This window comes from Capricornis sumatraensis, chromosome 13, assembly GCF_032405125.1.
Source record: "Capricornis sumatraensis isolate serow.1 chromosome 13, serow.2, whole genome shotgun sequence".
NCBI classification, from domain to species: Eukaryota; Metazoa; Chordata; class Mammalia; order Artiodactyla; family Bovidae; genus Capricornis; species Capricornis sumatraensis.
In genome coordinates this window covers 82180393-82207280 of record NC_091081.1, presented here as the reverse complement: position 1 = coordinate 82207280, position 26888 = coordinate 82180393, and the positions used below count along the sequence as shown (strand labels likewise).

The 26888-nt window shown below is 49.2% G+C and overlaps 1 protein-coding gene across 2 annotated transcripts in view; it reads right to left on the bottom strand.

Annotated features, from left to right (window-relative positions):
* Positions 1–26888, bottom strand: part of SYTL3 (synaptotagmin like 3) — a 78960-nt gene that overhangs the window by 14854 nt on the left and 37218 nt on the right. The window contains exons 4-8 of one of the 2 annotated variants that reach the window (XM_068985183.1): positions 21886–21937; positions 20580–20649; positions 17842–17920; positions 16219–16343; positions 10872–11003 (exon numbers count right to left, since the gene is read on the bottom strand). In XM_068985183.1, the coding sequence (XP_068841284.1) occupies positions 10872–11003; positions 16219–16343; positions 17842–17920; positions 20580–20649; positions 21886–21937 (458 nt within the window). The remainder of the gene's footprint in view (positions 1–10871; positions 11004–16218; positions 16344–17841; positions 17921–20579; positions 20650–21885; positions 21938–26888) is intronic. The other variant, XM_068985184.1, reaches the window with a different exon arrangement.

Here is a 26888-nt window from a genome sequence, read left to right as displayed (position 1 = left end):
TCAATCTGCTGAAGTATTTGCCACCCTTTGCATGCCACCGTCTCAGGGTTGACTCTACAGACAGGGGGAATTCAATGTGATTGCCATTCTCCCAGCGGGTTCCTCAACACTGTAAAACATCCTGGGGGAAAAAAACAAAGGAAAAAAAAAACAAGAAGAAAGCCTGAGCCTCTCTCACTAGAGAGAGATCAAAACAAAACCAAGAACTCCGAACCTGAAGTAACTCATGCCAAGAACCCAAACAACTTCACCACACCCAGGTCCTGGCCCTGAAACATGTTATCTGTCTACACCCACACAACTGTTGGGATGGGAAATGTGTTTTAAACGTTACACACTCAGAAAGGCATGGAGTGGTCAGACCACACCAATGAGGGAGGCACAAGAGTGAAGATGAATGAGAGGGAGGCTTGGCCGGAGGTCTGAGCTGCTCCAGAGAAGATGAATGGAGGTGTTAAGAGTTCTGATAATTAACCTGGCACTCCTGGCGGGCCTCCGCCCTGGGCCACATGAGACTAGATTGTACTACAGCAACTCTGCTGCCAAGAACAAGCTGTTGTTGTTGTTCAGTGGCTAAGTTGTGTCCAACTCTTTGTGACCTCATGGATGGCAGCACACCAGGCTCCTCCGTCCTCCACTAGCTCCCAGAGTTTGTTCAGACTCATGTCTACTGAGTCAGTGATACTATGAACCAATCTCATCCAACGAGTCGGCTCTTCCCATCAGGTGGCCAAAGAATTGCAGGCTTCAGCTTCAGCATCAGTCCTTCCAATGAGTATTCAGGGTTGATTTCCTTTAGGATTGTAGAACAAGTAGAAAACTGAATTAAACAACAAACACGGCTCCAAGGCTACCAGGGCAGCTGGGAGGCCGGGGGCCCTGAGGCTGAAGAAAAGCACAGTGAGGTGAGCCTGTGGTCCTGGCTGTGTTTCTCTTGAAGGCACCTGTCTGTCAGTGGGCACCCGGGCAGGAAGGCTGAGAGGCTCCGGCACCGGGCACAGCGAACAGCCCAGGTGTCCAGAACTTGAGGAGAAAAGGGAGCCGTGTTGGGGTGAGAGTGACGCTTGATGCCGCCTTTCCCTCAGGGTCCTGGCTGAGCAGCTTGGGAATGCCTCCAGAAGTTCTACCTTGTTAGAAAGAAGAGACTGGAGTCCAGGTTCCCCACACAGGAGGTGGGGCTTGGTAACTATCCAGACTCTCAGCTGGGACACTCAGGGGCTTTCCTCCTGGGAGTCTGACGCCCCTGGAGTGGACCAGTCCTCCCAGGGGCTGAAACCCAGCCCTGAGTGAGCTCAGCACCAGATGGACCAAGACTGCTGGCCTGCACCCTGGAGCAAAAGCAGGTCTCCCTGCAGATCACGTCCCTCTCTCCCAGGTGACTGGAACGTGGGGACAGCATGTTTCTGCCTCCGTCTCGTCTCCTTCACCCATTCAGTGCCTGGCTCGTCGTAAATACTCAGTAAGCATTTATGAGGTGAATGAAGAAACCTCGTGAAGTATTTTGATTTAAAAAGTTCTCTCCAGGACTTTCCCTGGTGGTCCAGTGATTAAGGGTTCGCCTTACGATGCAGGGGACGTGGGTTTGATTCCTGGTCAGGGAACTAAACCCTACCCACCCCACCCCCCATTGTTGCAGGGCAGCTAAATCTGCAAGCCTCACACCCCAGTTAGACAGTCCATGTGCTGCAGCTAAGACCCGGTTCAGTTCAGTCGCTCAGTCGTGTCCAACCCTTTGTGACCCCATGAATCGCAGCACGCCAGGCCTCCCTGTCCATCACCAACTCCCGGAGTCCACCCAAACCCATGTCCATCAGGTCGGTGATGCCATCCAGCCATCTCATCCTCGGTCATCCCCTTCTCCTCCTGCCCCCAATCCCTCCCTGCATCAGAGTCTTTTCCAGTGAGTCAACTCTTCACATGAGGTGGCCAAAGTACTGGAGTTTCAGCTTTAGCATCAGTCCTTCCAAAGAACACCCAGGACTGATCTCCTTTAGGATGGACTGCTTGGATCTCCTTGCAGTCCAAGGGACTCTCGGTAGAGTCAGATAAAGAAACACTTTTTAATTCTTGGAGAAAATAAGAAGTTCTGTCTGCAAACACTGCGGTGTGATAGTTGCGCACCTTGTCCTGAAGAAGCAGTAGATGTGAGTGAGAGGACTCGGCCGGGAGTCCTGACCTTGGGTGACTTTACTTATATCCCTCAGCTGCAGATTCCAGAGTGAAAGGATTTAAAAATACAACTACCTGGGGACTTCCCTGGTGGTCCAGAGCTTAAGATTCTTTATGCTGCCAATGAAAGGGATTCAGGTTCAATCCCTGGTCTGGGAACAAAGTCCCACGTGTCGTACAGCTTGACCAAAAGATTAAACGAAACAACAAAACCTTACATGCAGGCACATCATAATAAAATTGCTGAAAATCCAAGACAAGGAGAGAAATCTTAAAAGTAAAGGTAAAGAAGCTATGCTACCTTCCATGGGAGAAATAGAAGGGGCAGGAGTAGGTGGAGTCCAAGCCCTGCTTGGGAAACGGGCACCTTCTGTCCGGGCAGGAAGGGGAGTGGGTACAAACCCGAGCAGGTTAACGTTGGTATCAGGAGGATTCGAGAATTCCAGGCTAATTTTTTTTTTTTTGGAGAAGTGGGAAGGGAGGATTACTTGTTAAGAATGAGGGGAAAGAGTGGGAAGAAGTCCTGAGTGAAGTGAAAGTCAGTCAGTCGTGTCTGACTCTTTGGGACCCTATGGACTGACTATGCAGTCTATGGAATTCTCTAGGCCAGAATACTGAAGTGGGTAGCCTTTCCCTTCTCCAGGGGACCTTCCCAACTCAGGGATTGAACCCAGGTCTCCCGCGTTGCAGGTGGATTCTTCACCAGCTGAGCCCCCAGGGAAGCCCATTGAAGAAGGTGTGACATGCTTGCTGCGAGAGCTGGAGAGTAAGTCTCCCAGAGAAACGCGTCCGCGTGGCTGGTCCCGTGGGCGTATCTGGAGCTGGTGACACGGCAGGGCAGACCTGATCCTTCACACTCCCACTGGGCTTCAGGCCTCCCCTACTGTGTGCACGGCTCTTCAGGGGCAAGCATTCATATGCAGCACAGCTGACTCAGCCCGAGTGGGGTCCAGAATTATAAAGCAGCCAGGAAGCACTAGAAACACTCATCCTTCATTGTGTAAGATAAGCAGAGGTCAAAGAAGGTTGAGACCCACCCAAAAATTACAGGGCAAGTCAGAAGTAGCAGCTGGAAGTGGGCCCGGGGTTCTTCATTCCTTGGGCGGTTGACTAATGGCAGTGTCTCTGAGTAACTCAACAGCGTATCTGCTTGACGGGGAAAGTGCAGCCACAGATAATGAAAGGCCAGCAGGGCGCGTCCTTTGGTCTTCTGCATTCTTTCAGCGATAACTCAGGACTTCACCACTGGGAGGGTTTTCTCTGCTTCTGTTTTCCCTGCAGACAGACCAGGATCTCCAAGCAAGTTGAGCCTCTGAGCAGTAAACAGGGTTGATTGAGAGGTCCTGGCCTAAAAGAGCATTTAAGAACCCAGCCTGACTTTTATTAGAGCCCAGGGCTCTGTCTGATTGTGAAAAGAAAAGTCTCAGCAAAAAGCAAAGGAGAACTCATTAAAGCGGGCAGGGAGCGTGTGGTGACTTTCTCTGAAGGTCAGGCGTTATCTGCTGTAGCCGCAAGCAAGGCCTCCTGATGCCCTTTGATTTTCACAAAGGTAGAAATCAAGGAAAGTCAACTGAAACCACAGCTATGTTAAAACAAATAAATAGATAAATCTTGATTTCCCCAAGAGCATAGGAAGAGCATTACCATAGGGAAGTCAGACAGCGGTGGTGGAACCAGATAGACGTCCCCCTGGGCCCTGACACTTAGCGGCTGTGTGATCTTGAGCACTTTTCTCATCCTCCACAGCCTCGGTTTCCTGATCTATAGAGTAGGGATCTATTTCATAGGACTGGTGTGAGGCTCAAGGGCTATTTTGTGTAAAAAACTGAGTACCGTGCCTATGCTTAGTGAGTTTATTCAGCTTTTGAAACCAAATGATGTGGTCACTCTTGGTAAGCTGAGCGGATCATTTCCTTTTTTTTCTTCCTTCCTTCTCTTTTCTTTTCCTTTTTACTCTGAAATACATTGAAAAGTCCCTATAATGGGTAGGTATAATTAAACAATTGTTCAGTTCAGTTCAGTCGCTCAGTCGTGTCCGACTCTTTGCGACCCCATGAATCGCAGCTCACCACTCAACGTAAGAAAGATTAAACCAGGGTTATGGAAATGCTCCACGGCCCCTTCATTATCTGACTCCCTCGATTCCTGCTCCCGAGTCAAGGGTGTTTCAAGTTTTCCTGTTTATCATCTTTGGTTTTCTGTCTGGTTTTATCACACATGTATATATCCCCTCCAAACAAAGTATCGGTTCATTTCGGCTGATCTTGGAATTTATATAATGAAAATCATACGGTGTACATATTCTCCAGTAGTGTACTTTCTTGATATCAAGTTTTAAAAATTCATCTATACAGTTAGGTGTAGATTTAGTTCATTCACTGTCACTCCCAGGGTCCACTGGATGAACAGGCTATAATATACTTATTTTTATGTTTTTCTTTTTACATGCAAGAGCATCTGTATAGATACTTAAGTTATTCAACATTTTAATTAAAAGATGTTTGCTCCTTGGAACGAAAGCTATGACCAACCTAGACAGCATATTAAAAAGCAAAAACATCACTTTGCCAACAAAGGTTCATCTAGTCAAAGCTATGGTTTTTCCAGTAGTCATGTATGGATGTGAGAGTTGGATCATAAAGAAGGCTGAGTACTGAACAATTGATGTTTTCGAACTGTGGTGCTGAGAGTCCCTTGCACTTCAACGAGATCAAACCAGTCAATCTTAAAGGAAATCAACCCTGAATATTCATTGGAAGGACTGATGCTGAAACTCCAATCCTTTGGCCACCTGATGCAAAGAGCCAACTCATTGGAGAGACCCTGATGCTGGGAAAGATTGAGGGCAAGAGAAGGGGACGACAGAGGATGAGATGATTGACTGGCATCACTGACTCAATGGACATGAGTTTGAACAAATTCTGGGAAATAGTGAAGGACAGGGAAGCCTGGCGTGCTGCGGTTTATGGGACTGCAGAGAGTCGGACACGAATGAGCGACTGAACAACAACACAGAAGTTAATACGGGTATATAGCTAACTACAATCCTCTTTTTTAAAAAGTCAGTGCAACCAGAGAAGTCCAGAAATACTAACGGAAAATGGAAGTTTCCAAAACCCCAGTGAGCACAGTGAGATGGGTGGGGTGAACACTCTGAGACAGTTCCCACTTAGAAGTGACCCCAAATGGCACGATCAGGCTCCAGGTCACCGACTGACATTTAAGAGAAACAACCAGGGAGCTGGAGCTTTACTTCAGCGACTGCAAACCGCTCCAGCAGCCACGCTCCCGCCCCTCCAGGTGCAGGGGGCCCAGCTGTGCGTTCCTGGCACGTGGTCACTCCTCCAGACACAGCAACCTCAGCTCCAGGGCAAACGTCAGCTGCACGAAAACACTGACAGAAACCCATGGATTTTTTCCAAAACAGAAGTGAAGGCAAAATCGAAAATCAGAGGGGACCTTGGATATAAATTTTTTCTCCCAGGGAATTGCTAAAAAGGTAACCGCATGTTTCTTCACACCACCAACACTTCCTTCCTGAGGACTAGAGGAGCTTTTCTGGCTTTTATTTTTATTTTTGAAAGAACTGGGATTTTTCGTCTCACAAACATTACATGTTTATGGAGAACATGCCGAAAACACAGAAAAGACCAAGACAATTTTAAGAAGAGAGCATGAGCCCACTCTTCTCAACCTTTTGATAGAATCCTTTCAATTGTTTTACAGTGTCTATAGTACAGTCATTTTGCTTTTCTAATTCTGTGCTACTGTAACACCATTTTGTAACTTAATATTTTTGTTTATCGATATCTATTTTTGATATTCTTTTCAATATCCTTCAACCACATGACTTTTAATAGTTGCAAGGTATTCCTCTGAATAAATGTCCCATAATTTATTTAAGCACTGCCTTATTTTAGACATTTTGGCTAATTCCAACTTTTCAAACTTAAAAAAAGTTATGAAGATAAACAATGTTCTCCTCAACATCCACATATACACACTTTCTGACAAAGTTCATGACGATTTCTAAAGAATAGTTCCTATAACTAAAATAGCTGGGTGAAAGCCAGCATGCATGTTGAAGCTGGTTGCTTTCCTTCCCGTTCAACCAGCAGTTTATAGAACACCTGCCTCTCCACATGTTCGCAAACACTGAGCTGTGTCACTTCTTAAATTTGCTAAAATGGTCCCCAAACTGCACTTGTTCTAATTTTGCACTGATTTAACTGCTCAGGAAGTTGAGTGCTTCCTCTATATTGACCGTTTGTGTTCTTCCTTTTGTAATAAGCAGAGATTTAATAAGCTTTTTCTAGCCCCAACTTCCTGTTTCTCAGAAAGGGAGGCAACATTTCTTAGGGCAAGAGACAAAACTGTTCTTGGCTTTGTGGGAGTTTAGTTTTCTCAAACACACACTGTTTCAGTCTAAGGGGAACAGGTTAGGATTGAATGGCTAATAATCCAACCTCGTGATGATAAATGTTGAGGGCACAAATCAGAGAAGCCTTTAGAAGAAAGGGCAAAGAGAGCATCAGGTTGAATTTGCACCGTAATTCGGAGGTACTTTCCCAAGAAACAGTCTCAGTGCGAACTCACTAACCACATCCTGTTACCCCAGCATCCCCTCCCTGCCCCCCACCCACTCTGAAAGGCCTTCGGGGTGTGGACCAGCTCCAAGTGAGCAAAGCTGAACTGGGGGTCAGTTTAAGAGGCCAACAGTTCCTCTGGGATACGACAGAAGGCCTGGACTTTTGACTCCCAGTCAGAATTCTGCAGTGACCATATAGCCTTAGCAAACGACATACCCTCTGAGAGCCTCAGTTTTCCCATTTGTGAAATGGGACAACAGCATCCCGAGGACAAGACTGTGGTGAGAATGACCCGGAGGCGGAGTTCCCAGCTCTGCATTTAGCGCACAGTAGGCTTTCAAGAATAGCTCTGATAAGAATGCATCCAACCATCTCACAAATATTTACTGAGTGCCATTAAGTGTCACGCACTGCTCCGGGGCACCTGGGAATGACAATAAACAATAAGCCAGAAGTAAAGCCAGTTACGCAGGGGCAGAAGGTGATACGCACGTGGATAAACAGAAGGCAGGTGGGCCAGGGAGGCAGAGCAGGGCAGGGGGCAGAGCTCCTAAGAGAGTGACCTTGGAGCCAAGACTGGAGGGAGGGAAGGCAGTGAGAGAGCCTGGAGCCTGGAAGAGGAACAGCCCAAGGAACAGGGAAGCAGGCTGAGTCCGGCTGTTCCAGGACCAGCGCCCCGGAGAGGACTGAGCGAGGGGGCAGGTGCGGGGCGGTGGGCAGCTCGCGGACGGCCCGCGGACTGCTGTGGGGCAGATCCGAGTCTGTGTGTCTACCCCTGCGCTGGTTTCCGGGCCTTGAAGGAGCCTAAGAGTCAAGTCGAGAGGACCCTGGATGAGTTTGAGAAACCCTTAGGAGGGTTTGGCCCCGTCCTCCTGGATCAGCCTTATCAAGGTTCAAGCTGGGGGACTTCCCTGGTGGTCCAGAGGTTGGGAGTCTGCCTTCCAGTGTAGGGGACGCGGCTCCATCCCTGGTTAGGAAGTTGGTTTCCCACAAGCCGCATGCCACAGCTACAAGAGCCCATGCTGCACCAGAAGATCCCGCACGCCACAACTGGGGCCTGATGCAGTCATCAATAAATACTAGTTAATAATAATAAAAAAACTCAAGCTGGCTGGAGTCCGTACGTTAGCTGGGGTGGAGGCAAACTCTCCATGGGTCTTGGAAAAGCTCCCAGAGGCCGCTCCTCTGCCTCCCCTGTCCGTACCCACCACGGGGTTCAGCCCCAGGAGAGAATGTTCTGGAGCTGCCCTTGCTTAAGCTCCCCCTCAGGGAAGTGTTCATTCAGTGTTTTCACCTTTCTCCAGTATAAACAACACCCATCCCCCAACACAGCAACCTGAGAGGCCCTGGCAGGACCACCCCCGACGCTCAGGAGCTCAGGGCATCCAAGAGGAGGAGGGCCATTCCGTCTGGCTCTGCTAGGACCGCTGCTGTGTGACCCAGGGTCGGGAGGGAGTCGGGAGGGTCCCCCAACAGGGGCTGCAAGAACTGAAGGGCACATCCCTAGACTGCTAAAGAATCCTTAACAAATGATGTATATTTCACTTGGATTTGAAATTGACAGGGCTCAATTTGCCTGTTTATGTGAGCATGAATCTCCTGGCACGTGCTGTTAGTCATGTCTGACTCTTTTTGACCCCATGGACTGCAGCCCACCAGGCTCCTCTGTCCATGGGACTTCTCCAGGCAAGGATACTGGAGCGGGTCGCCAATTCCTCCCCCAGGGCATCTTCACGACCCAGGGATGGATGCACTGCAGGTGGATTTTTCACCACTGAGCCATGCGGGAAGCCTGAGTCTGCTGGGGCTCTTTCTAAATTACAGATTCAGACTCCGGTAGGTCTGAGGGAAGGCTAGAGATTCTGATCTTTGAGAAGCTCTCAGGTAACCCCGGTGCCCCGCACTTTGAGTAGTGAGAGTGTAGAGCAGTGGTTTTGATGGAGGCGGGACCACCCACAGGAGCCAGTGGTTGGAGCCAAAGGGTGGGTTGGGAACTGCCAGCATTTTGTGGATTGAATCAAGGATGTTGGCAGTTCTTCAAGGTCTAGCCTGCTTCTGCTGTGACTTCTGAATATTCTGCTGGACATTCATGGAGATGGGGGAAGTTTATCATTTTCTGACGTGGACACTATTTTTCATAAAAATACAACCACCCCAAGGCTACAGTACCACAGTGGTTAGAATACTAGCCCTGGAACATGCTCCTTGCCACTAAAGGATCTGGAAGGTGAACCAAGATGTTGATTTCTAGAAGCTTCGTTCTTAACCACTGTATTACACCACGGAAGGTAAGCATCCATTTGATTACCAAAGCAATCCAGTGAATAAGAACAACAATTCTGATACCATCTCCTTGATAAGAACTCTGAAGCTGAGGGAGTTTTTGTGATTATTTCTTTAATTAATTTATTTTTTATGATGCTAAAGCTGAAGCTTCAATACTTTGGCCACCTGATGCAAAGAACTGACTCCTCGGAAAAGACCCTGATGCTGGGAAAGATTGAAGGCAGGAGGAGAAGGGGATGACAGAAGATGAGATGGTTGGATGGCATCACCGACTCGATGGACACGAGTTTGAGCAAGCTCTGGGAGTTGGTAATGGACAGGGAAGCCTGGCATGCTGCAGTCCACAGGGTCACAAAAAGCAGTCCATGGGGTTGCAAAGAGTTGGACACAACTGAGGGACTAAACTGAACTGATTTTTTATTGGACAACAATTGCTTTACAATATTTTGTTGGTTTCTGTCATATATATCAACATGAATCAGCCTCAGGCACAGGTATGTCCCCTCCCTCTTGAATGATCATCTGAGATCACTGAATACATTAACTGAATTCTTTAACTTGAAGCCTCAGCACCCCTCACCCAAGGCTCCTTCTTACATTTCTAATACATATCACAGGTTTAGACACAGAGTCAACATTCATGCAATGTTTTCGAATAACAAGTGAATAAATAAAAAGGCCTGCCTATGAAAAGACTCTACGTTTAAAACATTACAAGGTAATCTCAAAAAAGAGCAAAGTTGGAGGACTTAAACCACCCAACTTCCTACAAAGCTACAGTAATCACGTCAGTCCGGCTTTGGCACAAAGACAAACAGGTCAGTGGAGCAGAACAGAGAACCTAGGAGAAGGTCCGCACTGACATGGTCCTTTGCCTTTCAACAAAGACACCAAAGTCAATGGAAAAATCAAAGTCCTTTTTCTAACAAAGGGCACTGGAATAAACTGTATTCGTATGTTGGAAGAAAAGAACGTCAACCTGCACCTTTCACCATTCACAAAAATTAGTGAGCTGGAGCAGGGACCACACATAAAAGCTAAATGTTTATAAAAGCTTCTAGAACAAAACATGACAGAATATCTTCATGACTTGTGGGCAGATAAGACAGAGAGGACTCCCCTGGTGGTAGAGACGTAAGAATCTGCCTGCCAGTGTGGGGAACACGGGTTCGATCCCTGGTCTGGGAAGATCCCACAGGGGCACACATCTAAGCCCCTGCACCACAACTCTGGAAGCCTGCATGCCCTAGAGTCCACGCTCCACAACAAGGCCACACTCCAAGGCCACCACAAGGCCACACTCCAAGGCCACAACAAGTCCACACTCGAAGGCCACCACAAGGCCACACTCCAAGGCCACAACAAGTCCACACTCCAAAGCCACCACAAGGAGAAGCCCCTGCATTGCAACGGAGAGTAGCCCTCGCTCTCTGCAACTGGCAAAGAAGCAACCAAGACCCCACGCAACCAAAAATAAAAAGCAACTAATTAAAACAGACAGAGAAGGAACCATGCAAGAAAAACCTGATGAATCAGACTTCATCAAAACTAAACACGTCTCATCCTAAGACAACATGACTTATTATGAATTACTCTCTGCCTGTATGAATATGCTCACAATAAAATGCAAAAGAGAAAACCAGCAAAGATTAGCAAGGTGTATTTTTTTTTCCCAGCTGTCAATCTAAGTAAAATGTCACCTCAGCACTTCACTGTGCTCCAGTTCATCCCACAAGACAGCACATCACTCGTACCCTTGCCGACCAATCCAATTTGACATCACAACAACCACACAGCACAGGTCAAGGATTATTAGATGAGACTCACCTGTCTCAAGCCTCCTGAGAACAAAGTGTTGAGCACTGGACTGGATGAGATGTCTTCTTGCTTCAAAACAGGGCTCGTAGGGCGTCTGGGACTCTCTGGACTGAGAGGTTTCAGAATATCTGGTGTGCTGACCTGAAAAAACAAACACAAAATTAACAGGATAGTCATCGTCTCAGTTTGGTTTTGTTCAAATGTGATGACTTCAATGAGCATGGTGTATGTCGCTAATATGTAAACTTCCGGGTGCTGAATAAAAGGGCACGCTTCCATGTGGATAAACAAATACACACACACACACACACACACACACACACACACACACACACACACACGGGGTCCCAAAGCAGACATCATTGAGCTTTGAGACATTCATGATAAACAAATACACACACACACAGGGTCCCAAGGCAGACATCATTGAGCTTTGAGACATTCACGAACAGTGATGGATGGGTTACTTAAGGACTTGAGTGAGTGAGTGAAAGTCGCTCAGTCGTGTCTGACTCTTTGCAACCCCATGGACTGTAGCCCACCAGGCTCCTCTGTCCATGGAGTTCTCTAGGCAAGAATACTGGAGTGGGTTGCTGTTCCCTTCTCCAGGGGATCTTCCTCACCCAGGGATCAAACCCAGGTCTCCCACATTGCAGGCAGATTCTTTACCATCTGAGCCACCAGGAAAGTACTTAAGGATTAGGACAAATCTTAAAGAAACTGAAGTCCATATTTGACCTTCACAATGACACAGACATTTAACCACATGAAATATAGTATTCAGCCTGTGAGGCAGAATTTCATCTCTGATATGCTCATTAAAAAAGGGGAAAAAATCAAAATATGTCTCAATTTAGAGACAAAAATATTTCATAGTTGGGACTTCTATAATGTTTAAAGCTTGGGTTTCAAATATGGTAGCCACTAGTCACATGGGGCTATTTAAATTCCAGTCAACTAGAATCAAATCAGTTCAGCTTCTTGTTTGCACTAGACACGTTTCCAGTGCTCAGTAACCACATGTGGCAGTGGTTAGAAAGTTCTGTCTGCAGGGGTCCCCAACCTCCAGGAGCTAATGCCTGATGATCTGAGGTGGAGCTGACGTGCTAATAATAAAGAGACAGTAAATGTAATGTGCCTGAATCATCCTGAAACCATTCCCGACCCCCAATCCCCACCCTGGTCTGCAGAAAAATTGTCTTCCATGAAGTCCGTCCCTGGGGCCAAAAAGCCTGGGGACCACTGTATCAGACAGTGATGGTACAGAACAAGGAGGGAAAACCTCTTCCTGGTTGAAAAGACAAAGTTTCCAAATTGAGACTTTAGACTGTGACCCTGGGTTGGAAGTTCAACTCGGAAATATAAACAGCTGCTCTACGGTCGTAATGTTCAGGAATGAAAAGCTAAGCCTAGTATAGAAGAGACGAAAGATGTGACTGCCTCTATAACATTCGTTCTTGCTCTCACTTCCCAGAACTCAACTCAATTCCATCAGACATTTGTTAAAGCAACACTGTGTTCAATGTGCCACTTTAAGTCCTGGGGGCAAGAGGAGGGAAAGGCTGAGAAGATGCTTTGTCTGTTCACCAAGGACTTACTGTGTGCGTGTGTGGTCAGTCATGTCCAACTCTGTGACCCCATGGACTGTAGCCTGCCAGGCTCCTCTGTCCATGGCATTTCCCGGGCAAGAAGACTGGAGTGGGTTGCCATTCCTTGCTCCAAGGGATCTTTCCGAGCCAGGGATCGAACCCGAGTCTCCTGCATCTCTTGCACTGGCAGGTGATTTCTTTACTGCTAAGCCACCTGGGAAGCCCCCAGGGCTCACTAGCTCATCAGAGATACAAACCATTAAAATGGAGGCAGGAGCCCAGTGAATGGGATGAGAGGGAGGGCGAGTGCAGGAGGGGACCCTGGGGTGGTCTTCAGTGGGAGTGTGACCTGAGTGGATACTGAAGGGTGGCTGGGGAGAGACCCAGAGTTAGGGTATCCCAGGATGAGGGGCTATCATGATGCTCAGGTGTGAAGCACGTTCCTGGACTTGCTCGAGGCCAAACTGCAGGGACCGAAGAGGCCAGGCAGAACCCTGGCCATGAGATCACGCACGCCCAGTGATGTGTGAGGCCCTCCAGAGAACAGGCGGCTCAGGGGCACCAAAGGGTGGGCACAGGGCAGGAGACAGAGGGCTGGAGGAACCGGACACCCAAGGGGAGGATTTCAGAAATGAAGGTGTTCAAAAAGGAGACTAGAAGAGAAGGCTCCCCTGAAACCAAAGAAACGCAGATTTTAAAAAACTGTCTATCAGCTTCCCGTATGGCTCAGTGGGTAAAGAATCTGCCTGCAAGGCAGAGAAACAGGAAACGCAGGTTCAATCCCTGGGTCCGGAAGATCCCTTGGCAGAGGAAATGGCAACCCACCCCAGAATTCTTGCCTGGAAAATCCCATGGACAGAGGAGCCTGGCAGGCTACAGTCCATGGAGGCTCAAAGAGTCGGACACAATTGAGCCACTAACACATGAAATTAGCAATTATTAAAATAACAAGTATAAAGTTTAGTGTTTGCAGGAGTGCTAGAAAACAGCTACACTGCTCCCAGGGTTCATACAAACTGAGTCAACCCCAGAGGAAGGCAGTTGGGCAGCAGAAATTCACTTCTTGATGAACCTTGGCCCAGATACTTCCTGGAGAATTAAGCTCAAACTTAAAGGATAGAGACATAACTTGGAAGCAATCCTGACCTGATTTCTCCTCCCGGCATCCTTTTAAGACACCGATTTTCTAGTTCTGTGTCTCAGCGTCACCCGCGGCAGAGGGCCGCTGGCGTCCCACACGTACAAAGGGCACCCACCGCGTTGCCTCCTTACTGCTGGCGGGAGGCTCCTACATGTTCCAATGGAAGTGTGAGTGGAACTGTTGTGAGCTCACCAGCTAAGGCGTGTGTAATTGCAGCTTGACAAACATCCTATTTAAAGATGTGCTCTTTATATGCTGACCCCGTAATTATTTAGCATTTATAGATCATGCCATAATTACTAAGCACTTTATAAACATTCTGGCTAAATTTCTCTTTAAAACAGCCACAACCTCAAGCAATGTGGGGAGAGAGAATGCCTACAGAAAGTCCTGAGCGTGTCCTGCCAAGAGTGCGGGAGTGAAGTGGACACACTGGGGACAAAGGGTCTACCCGGTGGGGGCTCTCGGGACACACCCCTCCACCCCGTTCTGCTGGCTTCTACCCGTGGGCACCGCCAGCCCTTCAGACTACCTTGCAGTCAGCCGGCAGTTCCCCCCACCAGCACGAGCAGCCGGGGAGGGTGATGTCACATTGCATCACTTCAGAAGGTCTACAGATACTTGCCACGCCCCAGCACCTGGTACGTGACATCAGAAGCGGGAACCGTGCAGGTCTGCAAATCTTGCTGGTGTCTCCTGGCAGGAATCACAGGAATGCTCTCGGGGGTAGCCTCCAATTGGCCCTGCCACTCTGACCACGTTACCCCCCTGGGCCATCCCTTGGTGTCCGAGTCCTCATCTTTAATGGGACAGTAACAGCCCAGGCTTCACAGGGGTTGTTTAAGGATTTAAAAAGTTCATTTGTCCTCCTTAGGTGGAGCATATGTTGAAGAGGTTAAGAGTGTGTAAGTAAGAGGCGGACGAACCTGGGGTGTATTCCTGGTTCCACCTTTCATGAGCCATGGCTACGAGACAAGGCGGTTAACCTCGCACTAAATTCAGGTTCTAGATCTTTATCATGGGAGCAGCAATATCTTTCCCAGGAATTTTGTAAGAATGAAATGTTATCAAGTATTGGGTTGGTCAAAAACTTCATTTGGATTTGTCCATAAGACCTTACGGAAAAATCCAAATGAACTTTTTGACCAACCTGATAAATAGCATACGCTCCACCTGCCCAGAACAGTGTCACCTAAACGCATGCTGACCCTCTCTTCCACCTCGACTCAGGAACGAAAGTTTGGACGGTGTTCGTGTGGGTGCTGGAGAGCCGAAAGGAACACACGCTTGTTTGCACTTCGGAGTCTCAAAGACCTTCCAAATACACGTCACGCACTCTCCACGGCTTGCCCTTACAATGAGGCGGCAGACCACCTGCCAGTCCTCAGAAACACACCCGAGATCCTGCATCTCAGGCCCACGGCCAGATCTAGTGACTCCGAATCTGCATTTCAACAAGACCCCCAAGTGACGTTAAAGTGGAGAATCAGCATTCAGCCTCCAAACCAAGACGGACTCTACCCCCACCATTTCTGGTTCTGTTGCCAGGAGTCTGTGACAATCTCCTTAAGCTTCCATAAATGTAAACAGGGTCATGTGAATACCCACCTCGGGGTGGCATGAGGGTAAAAGGGAAAGCTTTTAGCAAGAGCCTGGCACAGAGGAACACGTATGAGCAATCCAGATTTGTTTAGATAACAGAGACTTTAAATTGCCACCTAAGTTATCTCGGGGGATCTTTGCAGGAACACAGTGTTGCTCTGGAACAGGTAATATCATCTTCATTCCTTGGGGGGATGAGGGGGGTGCTTTTGGATGCTCAGGAGGTCATGTGATGACCTGGTGAATGGAGGCAGAATTTAGCATCTTGAGAGTGCGTGCAAGTCCCAGCAGGAGGGTGAGGTTACCCTCACCCCTTTGCCTACAGAACAGTGTGTCTGAGGATACCCTCAACAGAGCCCAGTATTGCACAGAAGGGCACCTGTCCTGTTGAGCCAGCTGGAGTTGTCACATCCACCCTGCAAACAGCCAGGTGGTGGTACCTGCCACGGCCAGGTTACCTCGGCTGGACCAGAACCCAGGTTTCCTGACCCTAAAGTCCGCTTTCCCTCACACTCCAGTGCATCTGCTTCTGGCTCGGTTAATCCTGGTGGGAAGAGTAATTCTTTCCCTACAGGCCTTTGTCAGGTACTATCTCTTTTGGTGGAGGTACCTGCAGAGTCCCCTCACGACTGCACCTGGACGTGCAGCATTTATGATTTCAACAGTTTCAGAGATTAGGACAGATGTTAACCAGAGGTTGTTGGAAGCAGGACGTGCCAGCCTCTGGCCTGAGCAAGTGTATCTGCAGGCCAGGAATAAGTGGGCACACGGCAAGACTGCAGTTGAGCCTTTGTGCTTGGCGTGGCCTGGAAGCCTTAGGGGGCTGCGGGGGTCACATGGAAGCCTTTCCCTGGTTCTAAACCACGTTCCAAACTCAATATATCTGAATTTTAACCTTCATTTGGCCAGCACCCAATAGAGGGGTTTATAAGTGTTTTTTAGACTGCTTGATGTCTAGCTTTGAAATAAAAGGACAGAGAACTCTATAGAGAAGATAGGCAGGTGTTGGGGCGCCCAGGGATACCCTTGTGGTCACGTTGATGGCGGTGTCAGACTGGCTCCTCCTCTCTGGCCGGCCCTCACGCTGCCTGGGGACCGTCTCCGGGTGCTGCTTGTCAGAGGTCATGTCATTCTGGGACTTGGAGAGTTCTAGAAAAGAAATACAAGGAAGACAGGTGGGAGCACACAGCTTTGCTGAGACCTTTCTCCAGGATTTCCACACCCCGAGCTCTGGGGCCCAGAGGAGAGTCCCTGACATCCCACTGGACGTGGGACCCCAGCACAGGACGGGGGGCTGGCTCCTGAATGGTGACCGTGTGTTCACAGGTCTCTGGAGGTAGGGCCACTGTCAAGGGGGTTCAAGCCCAACCTCCCCACCAGGTTACCCCCAATTTAGGCTATTATACATCCCAAGTGTCTGGTTGTCCAAGCACAAAGAAGACAGCTGAACAAACAACCTGGGTTTTTAGGGGCTCCTTACAAAGATTTTACAATTAAATACCACTTCTTGGGGTAGAAATAAGCCTTGGGGTATCCTTATAACCATTTCCATAAGCAAACCCTGAAAAGATGACTTAAAAATTTCTTTGCAATAAAGTAGTTTAGAATTAAGATGAGTAAAGAAAGGAAGGAAGGAGCCCCACATGGTAAATGCCCCCTCAAAGGTGAGTGTGTCCTTTAAAAGGCTTCCTTTTCCCAGGAGAGCCTTGTCACTCTAACATGGACCTTGAAACCACTCAACACTCAACAGAGATATAATACAGCTCACATATGTCATTTCAAATTTTCTATTGGCCACATTTTAAAAAGCAAAAAGAACCAGGCAAAGCTAATTATAATACTGTATTTCATTTAATGCAACATACCCAATATATTAGAACTTCCCTGGGGGCTCAGATGTTAAAGCGTCTGCCTGCAGTGCGAGAGACCCGGGTTCAATCCCTGGGTTGGGAAGATCCCCTGGAGAAGGAAATGGCAACCCACTCCAGTCCCCTTGCCTGGAAAATCCCATGGACGTAGGAGCCTGGTAGGCTATAGTCCATGGGGTCACAAAGAGTCGGACACGACTGAGTGACTTCACTTTCATTCAATGTATTGTGAGAATATATTATTGGAATTAAAATTATTAATGAAAAATTTCACTCTTGGGTCAACAGCAAGTCTCCTGAATCCGATGTGCGTTTTCCTCTGGCCACATTTCAAGAGCCACGTGAGGTCAGAGGCTCACATGTTGGGCAGCGCCCCTTCAGAGCGCCCCTCTGTCTCGTGCCCTGCCCCTCGTGCTATTGATGAGTGTCTCCCGCGTGCGCCAGGCAGGGCTGAGTTGGTGCATTGCCTGTCCTCTAGACGAGATCCCAGACATGCCCACCCCCCCAACAAAGCCCCGGGGCTCCCCTGTCACCCAGGATATGCCACAGTCGCTCCCCTCCGAGTAGTGCCATCCACGCCGCTGTCCAGTCTACCCGCTGGAAGCTTTGGGGCCTCCTGCTCTGCTGGCAGCTAGAAAGGCCCCAGCACACGTCGGGCCTTCAGAGCTGTTGCTGATGCAGACACGGGATGGGGGAAGGGCCCTGGCTTTCTCCAGGAGCCAGTGTGTGTGCCTGGCCTGCAGGGTGGTGCCAGAACCCCCGGAGAGGCAGCCACTTACTTTTCATGTGGGTGGTGACAGACAGAAACAAATTTTCCACGGACTTATTGAATCCTTTAAACTGCCCGAGTTCCTGCAACTAAAGCAGAGACAGAAAGAGAGAGTGAGACTTCTGTCTGATGACTGGTGGTTGCCCCAGCAGGCTCCAGGCCACCAACCCCCAAACGCCTGCATGGGTGGGCGAAGGTGTGTGTGGGTCCTCGGGGTGCATGCTGGTGTGTGCGTGTGTATCTGAGGCACAGGCCTCTAGGGAGGAGGGAGGAGCCTTCTTTATTCAGCGTCTCTCCTCTGAGTTTTGACAACTGCCTTAAAAGAAGGGGCAGTACCGTGTGGTTGTCGAAAAGCTAACAACTACCTCACAGAAATAAGCAGACACGTCATGGGCTCAAAGACTGCAGCGAACAAATTCTCACTTCTCTACCCTCCTTCTCTTATGTCCCTGACCCCAGCTCTGCCCAGAGAGGATGTCAACGTGGGCAGAATGCACGTGACACAAGGGAGGGGTGAGCAGACTGGAGCCAGGGGTCAGGTCCACCTCCCAGTGCAGAAGAGAGTGGAAAAAGGAAGAGAAAGAACAGAAATGAGACCACCTCCTCTGCAAGTCTCTTCCATCCACCCATCCATCCGTCCGTCTGTCCATCCATCCCAGTAATATGTCTTGAGCACGTCTGTGCTCGAGTAACTTCAGATAAATTACTCTCAAGAAGTAAAGGAAACCTCTCCCAAAGAAACAGTCAAGCAGGATCCTGAAGGTCATTCAAGCTGGTTTTAGGAAAGGCAGAGGAACCAGAGATCAAATTGCCCACATCCGCTGGATCATCGAAAAAGCAAGAGAGTTCCAGAAAAACATCCATTTCTGCTTTATTGACTATGCCAAAGCCTTTGACTGTGTGGATCACAATAAACTGTGGAAAATTCTGAGAAAGATGGGAATACCAGACCACCTGACCTGCCTCTTGAGAAATCAGTATGCAGGTCAGGAAGCAACAGTTAGAACTGGACATGGAACAACAGACTGGTTCCAAAGAGGAAAAGGAGTACTTCAAGGCTGAATATTGTGACCCTGCTTATTTAACTTCTATGCAGAGTACATCATGAGAAATGCTAGGCTGGAAGAAGCACAACCTGGAATCAAGATTGCCGGGAGAAATATCAATAACCTCAGATATGCAGATGACACCACCCTTATGGCAGGAAGTGAAGAGGAACTAAAAAGCCTCTTGATGAAAGTGAAAGTGGAGAGTGAAGAAGTTGGCTTAAAGCTCAACATTCAGAAAACGAAGATCATGGCATCTGGTCCCATCACTTCATGGAAAATAGATGGGGAAACAGTGGAAACAGTGTCAGACTTTATTTTTTGGGCTCCAAAATCACTGCAGATGGTGACTGCAGCCATGAAATTAAAAGACGCTTACTCCTTGGAAGAAAAGTTATGAGCAACCTAGATAGCATATTCAAAAGCAGAGACATTACTTTGCCAACAAAGGTCCATCTAGTCAAGGCTATGGTTTTTCCAGTGGTCATGTATGGATGTGAGAGTTGGACTGTGAAGAAAGCTGAGTGCCAAAGAATTGATGCTTTTGAACTGTGGTGTTGGAGAAGACTCCTGAGAGTCCCTTGGACTGCAAAGAGATCCAACCAGTCCATTCTAAAGGAGATCAGCCCGGGGTGTTCTTTGGAAGGAATGATGCTAAAGTTGAAGCTCCAGTACTTTGGCCACCTCATGCGAAGAGTTGACTCATTGGAAAAGACTGATGCTGGGAGGGATTGGGGGCAGGAGGAAAAGGGGACGACAGAGGATGAGATGGCTGGATGGCATCATGGACTCGATGGACATGGGTTTGGGTGAACTCCGGGAGCTGGTGATGGAGAGGGAGGCCTGGCGTGCTGCGATTTATGGGGTCACAAAGCGTCAGACACGACTGAGCGACTGAACTGAACTGAACTGGGGTCTCAGTCTGAAACTGGGAAAAGAATTCTCTCACCAGCAAACATGTATATCCTGTGCATAAATGGAGTTACTCCTTTTAATACGTAGAATAATAAATAATCAAGGCCACGTGTTCCCATGGCCCTTGACAATTTCCACGTACCAGCACAGACATTATTGGGGTAATTTTTTACACCAGCAGTGGGAGGCGAGCCAGACAAGTGTGATTATTGCCGCCTCCCAGGTGGGAGCCCAGGTAAGTCCCCCAGAATCACAAAGCTAACTGCTCTGGATGGAAAGGGTCCTGGTCTTCTTTACGCTAAGCACCTACAAACACTCAAAGACACGCACACCCACATTTCCACAGGTACTCCCCCATCTGTGAGTCACACGCCTGTGAATCAACCTGTATTTCCCTTTCCAACCCGCAAAGACCCCTGACACACACAGAAGCCCGTCCATACCCCCACACTCAAGGGCACGGTGAGGGGGTGACGCAACAAAACGGGAACCGTGAAGAGAGGCGGATGTGGGATGCAGGCGGGAGGCGCGTCCACTGACAGGCGGGGCGTGGGGGGGCGTGGGGGGGGCGTGGGGGGCGGGCCCACGGCCCCCAGCGGGGAGATGGGAACCCAGACCCCAGGCAGAGCCCAGCGCCTCCAGCCTCCTACGGGGGTCCCCCTTCCCTCCTGGCCTCGGGACCCTCCAGGCGAGGCTGGATCGCTCTGCCACGAGGCTCAGCCTCTCGGCCCCATCTCCTCCGCGTCCCTCCCCACCCCGACCCGGGGGCACCGGACGGGCGCATTACCCTGGCCGGGCCACCGCCACACTGGCTTTCGCTGAGAGGCGGTGGAGTGGGAGGAACCACGGAGATCTTGCTGCTGAGGGGAAACACAGGGATAAGAAACGGGTTGTGAGTATTACACGTACACAGCATTCACATTTGTCCTGTAATTCAAGTCCTCTGCCTTTCTGCAAAAAATACGCTTCCTCACTTTTTAGAAGAGGGCCCAGCAGCCTGCCTGGATCCACTCCGCCCTGATTCCTGGGGTCTGAACGTGGGAGACGCAGTCCTGTGGTCCCAGGCCCGGGCACTGCACTGCAGCCGTGTGGTCACAAAACAGCTGGGGTGCTGGGCCCCGGCTCTCTGGCCTGGCTGCCCTGGCACCCGGACTCCACACATGGGTGCCATGTGGACCTGAGCATCCTGTTAGTGGATAGCACCCAGCAGAATGCCCCAGATGTCATGGATATAAAAACCGACCGTAAGAGGAATAATAAGTTTATGCTAAAAGAAGTTGGCAAGGAGACAGATGGAGTAAAACAATGACAAATCCAGAAATTGGAAAGCCTCACCATAAAAACAAAACAAAACAAAAGCTGCTGGTGGAGACTTTTCAAGAGCACTTTAATAAATTCGGCATAGTTGGGTGTGTGAATTATTGCTCGTTTCATGATGGCTGGCTGTTTAGAATTTTGTTTATAAAGTTACTATCTCTCAGGCCATTATTCAAACCTACCAATGTTCATTCCACAAATGTTTCTAGTGTCAGGCACTGGGCAAGATGTTAGGGACATGAATGATTCATAAAAGCAAGTGCTTGGTTTAGAATCTCATTGGTGCTGGGTGCTCAGGCATGTCTGACTCTTTGCCACGCCATGGACTATAGCCCACCATGCTCTGTCCATGGAATTTTCCAGGCAAGAATACTGGAATGGGTTCATTTCCTTCTACAGGGGATCTTCCTGACTCAGGGACTGAACCCGAGTCTCTTTCGTCTCCTGCAATGGCAGGCTGATTCTTTACCACTGAGCCACCCGGGAAGTCCTGAATCTTGTTGGACGTGCCATCAAAAACATTTCATTTCCCGAAAACATATCCAAAAATTCAAGAAACAAAATGTCATGTGAGAAAATCCTATGCTCGACCCTTCTAGCTTTTCATAAGAATGTGGAAATATCTCTGAATCTTCTCCAGGCACTTTTTATCATCTTTTAAGTTACATTCCAAAGCAGTGACATCTGAAAGTCAGGAGACCTATACGTTCTTTGAGTGAGTCCTCTGTGCTCCAGCCCAGAGGGCACAGGACAGCCTGGCCTCTGACAGCACTCACCTCAGCTTCTGATAAGATTGCAGGAGCTTTGCTCCGGCTGTCTCGTGCTTGCCTGGAAGAGATATCGGTAGAGGTCATTTATTAGTAAGAATACAATGCAGATGATGGAAATACAGGATATAATACATTAAAATTATTATTTTCCTAACTGCATCTTGTGATTAAAAAGCAAGAGACCATTTTGGGGCGTGTGCTGTTGCTCGCTCATATTCGACTCTTTGAAACCCCAGGCCCCTCTGTCCATGGAGTTTTTCAGGCAAGAATACTGGAGTGGGTTGCCATATCCCCCTCCAGGGGATCTTCCTGATCCAGGGATCGAACCTGTGTCTCCATCTGCTTCTGAATTGGCAGGTGGATTCTTTACCACTGAGCCACGTGGGACTCTGTACATTTTACCAAAAAATCATGAAACCGTGCATTTAAGCAGGTGAATTTTGTGTTACCTAAATTATATTCTACCTAAAGCTGATGTTCCACACACATACACCCACACACAGTATGAGACCATATTTGCTGGAAACGATTGCTTTTACTGAAAGTTGATGCTGAATTAGACTTTTAAATTCTGGATCATTTGAAAAACACTTCAAGCTTCTAAGCTTCCAGTTGTCCTCTGCAAACATTTCATAATGGAGTGACTATATTCCTTTAAACATTCTTTGTTACGGAGATTGAATTAATCTTTTAAAAAATGTAATCTACTTATTTCTAGTTATAGAGGCTAATAATTTCCTAAATAAGACTCCATCTGATATAGTACTCTTTTTGTTTCAAGGAAAGGGGATTTTATGATGTGCTGTACTAAGACCCCAAAAATAGCCCTCTCTAAGCCCACAGTCCTGTGAACACAATGTTTCCCAGCCCAATGCACAGGGTGAGGTCAGCTCACTGGCCCAGCCTGGAGACCAGAAGTGGATTCTCTCAGGGAAGTTCCCCAGCAGCCTCCAGAGTGCCCAGCACACAGCTGAGAACGGCCAGATGCGTGGTCCTCGGAGGTTAGAGCAGCTCCTGTGTTGTGCCTTCGGAAGGCTTTCCTGTCGATGCTGTTCAGTCACTCAGTCGTGTCCGACTCTTTGTGACCCCATGGACTGCAGCACGCCAGGCTTCCCTGTCCTTCACCATCTCCTGGAATTTGCTCAAACTCATGTCCATTGAGTCAGTGATGCCATCCAATCATCTCATCCTCTGTCGTCCCCGTCTCCTCCTGCCTTCAATCTTTCCCAGCATCAGGGGCTTTTCCAATGACTCAGCTCTTCGCATCAGGTGGCCAAAGGATTGGAGCTTTAGCTTCAGTCCTTCCAATGACTATTCAGGAGTGATTTCCTTTAGCACAGACTGGTTTGATCTCCTTGCAGTCCAAGGGACTCTCAAGAGTCTTCAACACCACAGTTCAAAAGCATCAATTCTTTGGCCCTCAGCTTTCTCTATGGTCCAACTCTCACATCTGTTCATGAGTACTGGAAAAACCATAGCTTTGACTAGACAGAACGTTGTCGGCAAAGTGATGCCTCTGCTTTTTAATACACTGTCTAGGTTTGTCATAACTTTTCTTCAGAAGGCTATAAAGAAAGACTTAAGTATTTCATCATCTCCATAAGACAGGAGGAAGGGCAGCGGGGGTAGTAAGACAATCAGGAATTACATGCCATCCAACCATCTCATCCTCTGTTGTGGGGTGGGAGGGTGTGTTTGGGTGGGGGGCAAAGTACTCTGATATCAAGCCCCAAACCTTAAAACGGGATGGCTAACCCCCCAGCAGACCCTGATCTGATCACCCCCCCTCCCCTCAAGTCCATGGGATTCTCCAGGCAAGAATACTGGAGTGGGTAGCCATTCCCTTCTCCAGAGGATCTTCCCAACCCAGGGATCAAACCCAGGTCTTCTGCATTGCAGGCAGATTCTTTACCATGTGAGCTACAGGGACGATGCCCATTGCCAGTTAGGGGTCCTAACCTGGGGGGCTCAGGTGACGGGTGAGCCCTGAAATCACATTTCAAACCGTAAGGCCACCTGTCCATGTGCATTTTCTGGGGTTCACCGCGGTGCTCACCAGACTCTAACAGGAGTGAGCCTCTTCCCTGTCTGACTACAAAACAACCCTTTAAAAATAAAAAGGGCCTCACCCCGAAGGCTGAGCGCTAAGCCAGCGGAGCCAGCTTATAGAGTGAAGGCTCGCATCTGCAGAAGGCTCGCATCTGCAGGAGCCTCGGGGAAGAAGACAGGCTGGAATCTGAAGGAGCCACCCCGAGTGCACCGAGGGCCCCGTCACTGCGAAAGCAGAGAAGAGCAGGAGAAAGAGGGAGATTAGACAGAGGCAGACTCCAAGGGAGGGGCAGTTCTGAGCCCTGGGGGTCAAGGGGCAGGGGGGCGGGGACCGGTCACAGCTCAGCTGGCCCCTCGTCCTCCCAGTCGTGGCCTGCTGGGACTGCTGCCCAGAGGCACGACCACCAGGTGACAGCCCCCCTCCCCAAAGCGATGCTCCTTCTCCGCACCACCTGCAACCCTCTAGCGGCTCCCTGCCGCCCACACCTGGGCCTCCATCCTGGGGGTCCACTCTCGCACCAACCCTTAAGGAGGGTGCCCCATTGCCCTACTTACCCTGGGCGTTCTCCACTCACTCCCCTCGCTAATTGCCTTTCTACCCCAGGCCTGTACCTCCCTCCTAAACCTCAGCTTGGTCTCCCCATCACATTCCCAAATACCCTTTCTGAGCCCCGGGAGGCTGGGCCCCCACACACGGCTTTCTGCTGCCCCCTGCTGGCGGCACTGGGAACCACCACCCTAGGCATCGACACACCCTATCGGTAAAGGCCAAATGGCCAGTATTCCAGGCTCGGTACCTTCTCTGTCCCACCTGCTCAACTGTGTGCTTGTGATTGCACCCATCGTGTTAAAGAGTGGGTGTGTCTGTGTTCTGATAATGGACGTTGAAATCTGAATTTCTTGTAATTTTTCAGTTCAGTTCAGTTGCTCAGTCATGTCTGACTCCTTGCAACCCTATGCCTCCATAGGGGACGGTAGCACACCATGCCTCCACATCACCAACTCCCGGAGTTTACTCAAACTTGTGTCCATCGCGTTGGTGATGCGATCCAACCATCTCATCCTCTGTCATCCCCTTCTCCTCCTGCCTTCAATCTTTCCCAGCATCAGGGTCTTTTCAAATGAGTCAGTTCTTCGCATCAGGTGGCCAAATTATTGGAGTTTCAGCTTCAGCATCAGTCCTTCCAATGAATATTCCTTTAGGATGGACTGGTTTGACCTCCTTGCAGTTCAAGGGACTCTCAAGAGACTTCTCCAACACCACAGTTCAAAAGCATCAATTCTTGGGGCTCAGCTTTCTTTATGATCCAACTCTTACATCCAGCCGTGACTACTGGAAAAACCATAGCTTTGACTAGACAGACCTTTGTTGGCAAAGTAATGTCTCTGCTTTTTAATACGCTGTCTATGTTGCAATTTTTTATGTCTCACAAAAGTTCTTCTTTTGATTTCTAACCATTAAGATATGCAAAACTCATTCTCAGCTCATGGGAGTTACAAGAACGGGCAGAGGGACAGGCTTGGCCCAGGGGAGCCAGGGTGCCTCACGCTCTTTTCCTCCAGGTGTTGGGGGGCAGCTCTCAGCAGGGAGCTAGTGAGCAATGCAGAGTCCCAGGCGCGCCCCCAGCCCCACGGAGGCGCCCGGGGCGGTGAGGTTGAGGAGCAGCCCGGGGCTCTGTCCCTGCGCATCACCACTTCACTGGTTTTCTCTCTTCTGCTCCTCAGTCATTTCTTACCAGGGGCTTTCCTTAAAAAGCACTCAACATTTATTTTTTGTTAACTTATTTTTTAATTCGCATAATGACTATGGGGAAATGCTCATGGAAAGATGCCCCCGAGGTCTCCTGACTGGCAGGTTGAGGTCCTGCTCTGGCGGCCTCCTTAGGCTTTACCGAGAGCAGCTGTGGGTCTGGGTCCCAGGGTCCTAGGCTTCAGGCACATTCAGAAAGTCAGAGAGACATTTATTATCCTCGAAGCTGACTGTCTGCCAGGGGCTGTGTGGGACACTCTGACTACATTTGCTGTGGGGCGTCACCAGGCGCTGTCTCAACTCTGTAAGTGAAAACCTAGGCTCACGGGGACTGTGCTCTTGTTCACTTGCTCGGTCGTGTCTGACTCTTTGCGACCCCCATGGACTGCAGCACTCCAGGCTCCCCTGTCCTTCACTGTCTCCCAAAGTTTTCTCCAACTCATGTGCACTGAGTTGATGCCATCCAACCACCTCATCCTCTGTCGCCCCCTTCTCCTCCTGCCCCCAAAGCACAGCGGACTGCGTAATGGGCCCAACATTACAAATGACAAAAAAGCTGGCATTCACGTGACAACTTGCCTACAAAGCCAGACACAGCAAAGTGAGGGCAGCAGGCCAGTGACCATATGAGGGGGTGACCTTCTCTCCGCTCTAGCTCGTGTTTGAAATGTTCATAACAAAAAGCAAGGGCTTTTTCTGTGGGGAACCACCACACGTAAACCAACGACCAAGTCCCTGAAAATTCTTAATCCTGTCTGAATTTTATAAGTGGTTTGTACTTGTCATGCGTATCTTATCCTGCTTAAGAAACAAGGCCTGTGATTGCGGCGTCCAGCCTCCGGTGGGGCAGCGAGTGGCCAGCAGCGAGCGTTGCCAGCACCGGCCAGAGCTGCCTCTCCCCACTGCCCCTCACCCTCCAAAGCACGCTCCAGGTCCTGTCCTTGGCTTGCAGTTCTCAGCCTTTGCAGCTTCTTCAGCCAACACACAGAGCTGCTTTGGGTTGAGTTGCATCCCCGGAGAAAAGATACGCTGAAGCCCTCCCCCTAGGCAACTGTGAATGTGACCGCCCTTGGAGACAGGAGTCTCTGCAGATGGAGCTCAGGTGAGGTCATCCGGGTGGGTCCTGATTCAACACGACTGGTGTCCTTGCAAAATGGGGACATGTGGACAGAGGGGCAGACATGCACAGAGGGAAGATGGGGTGAAGACG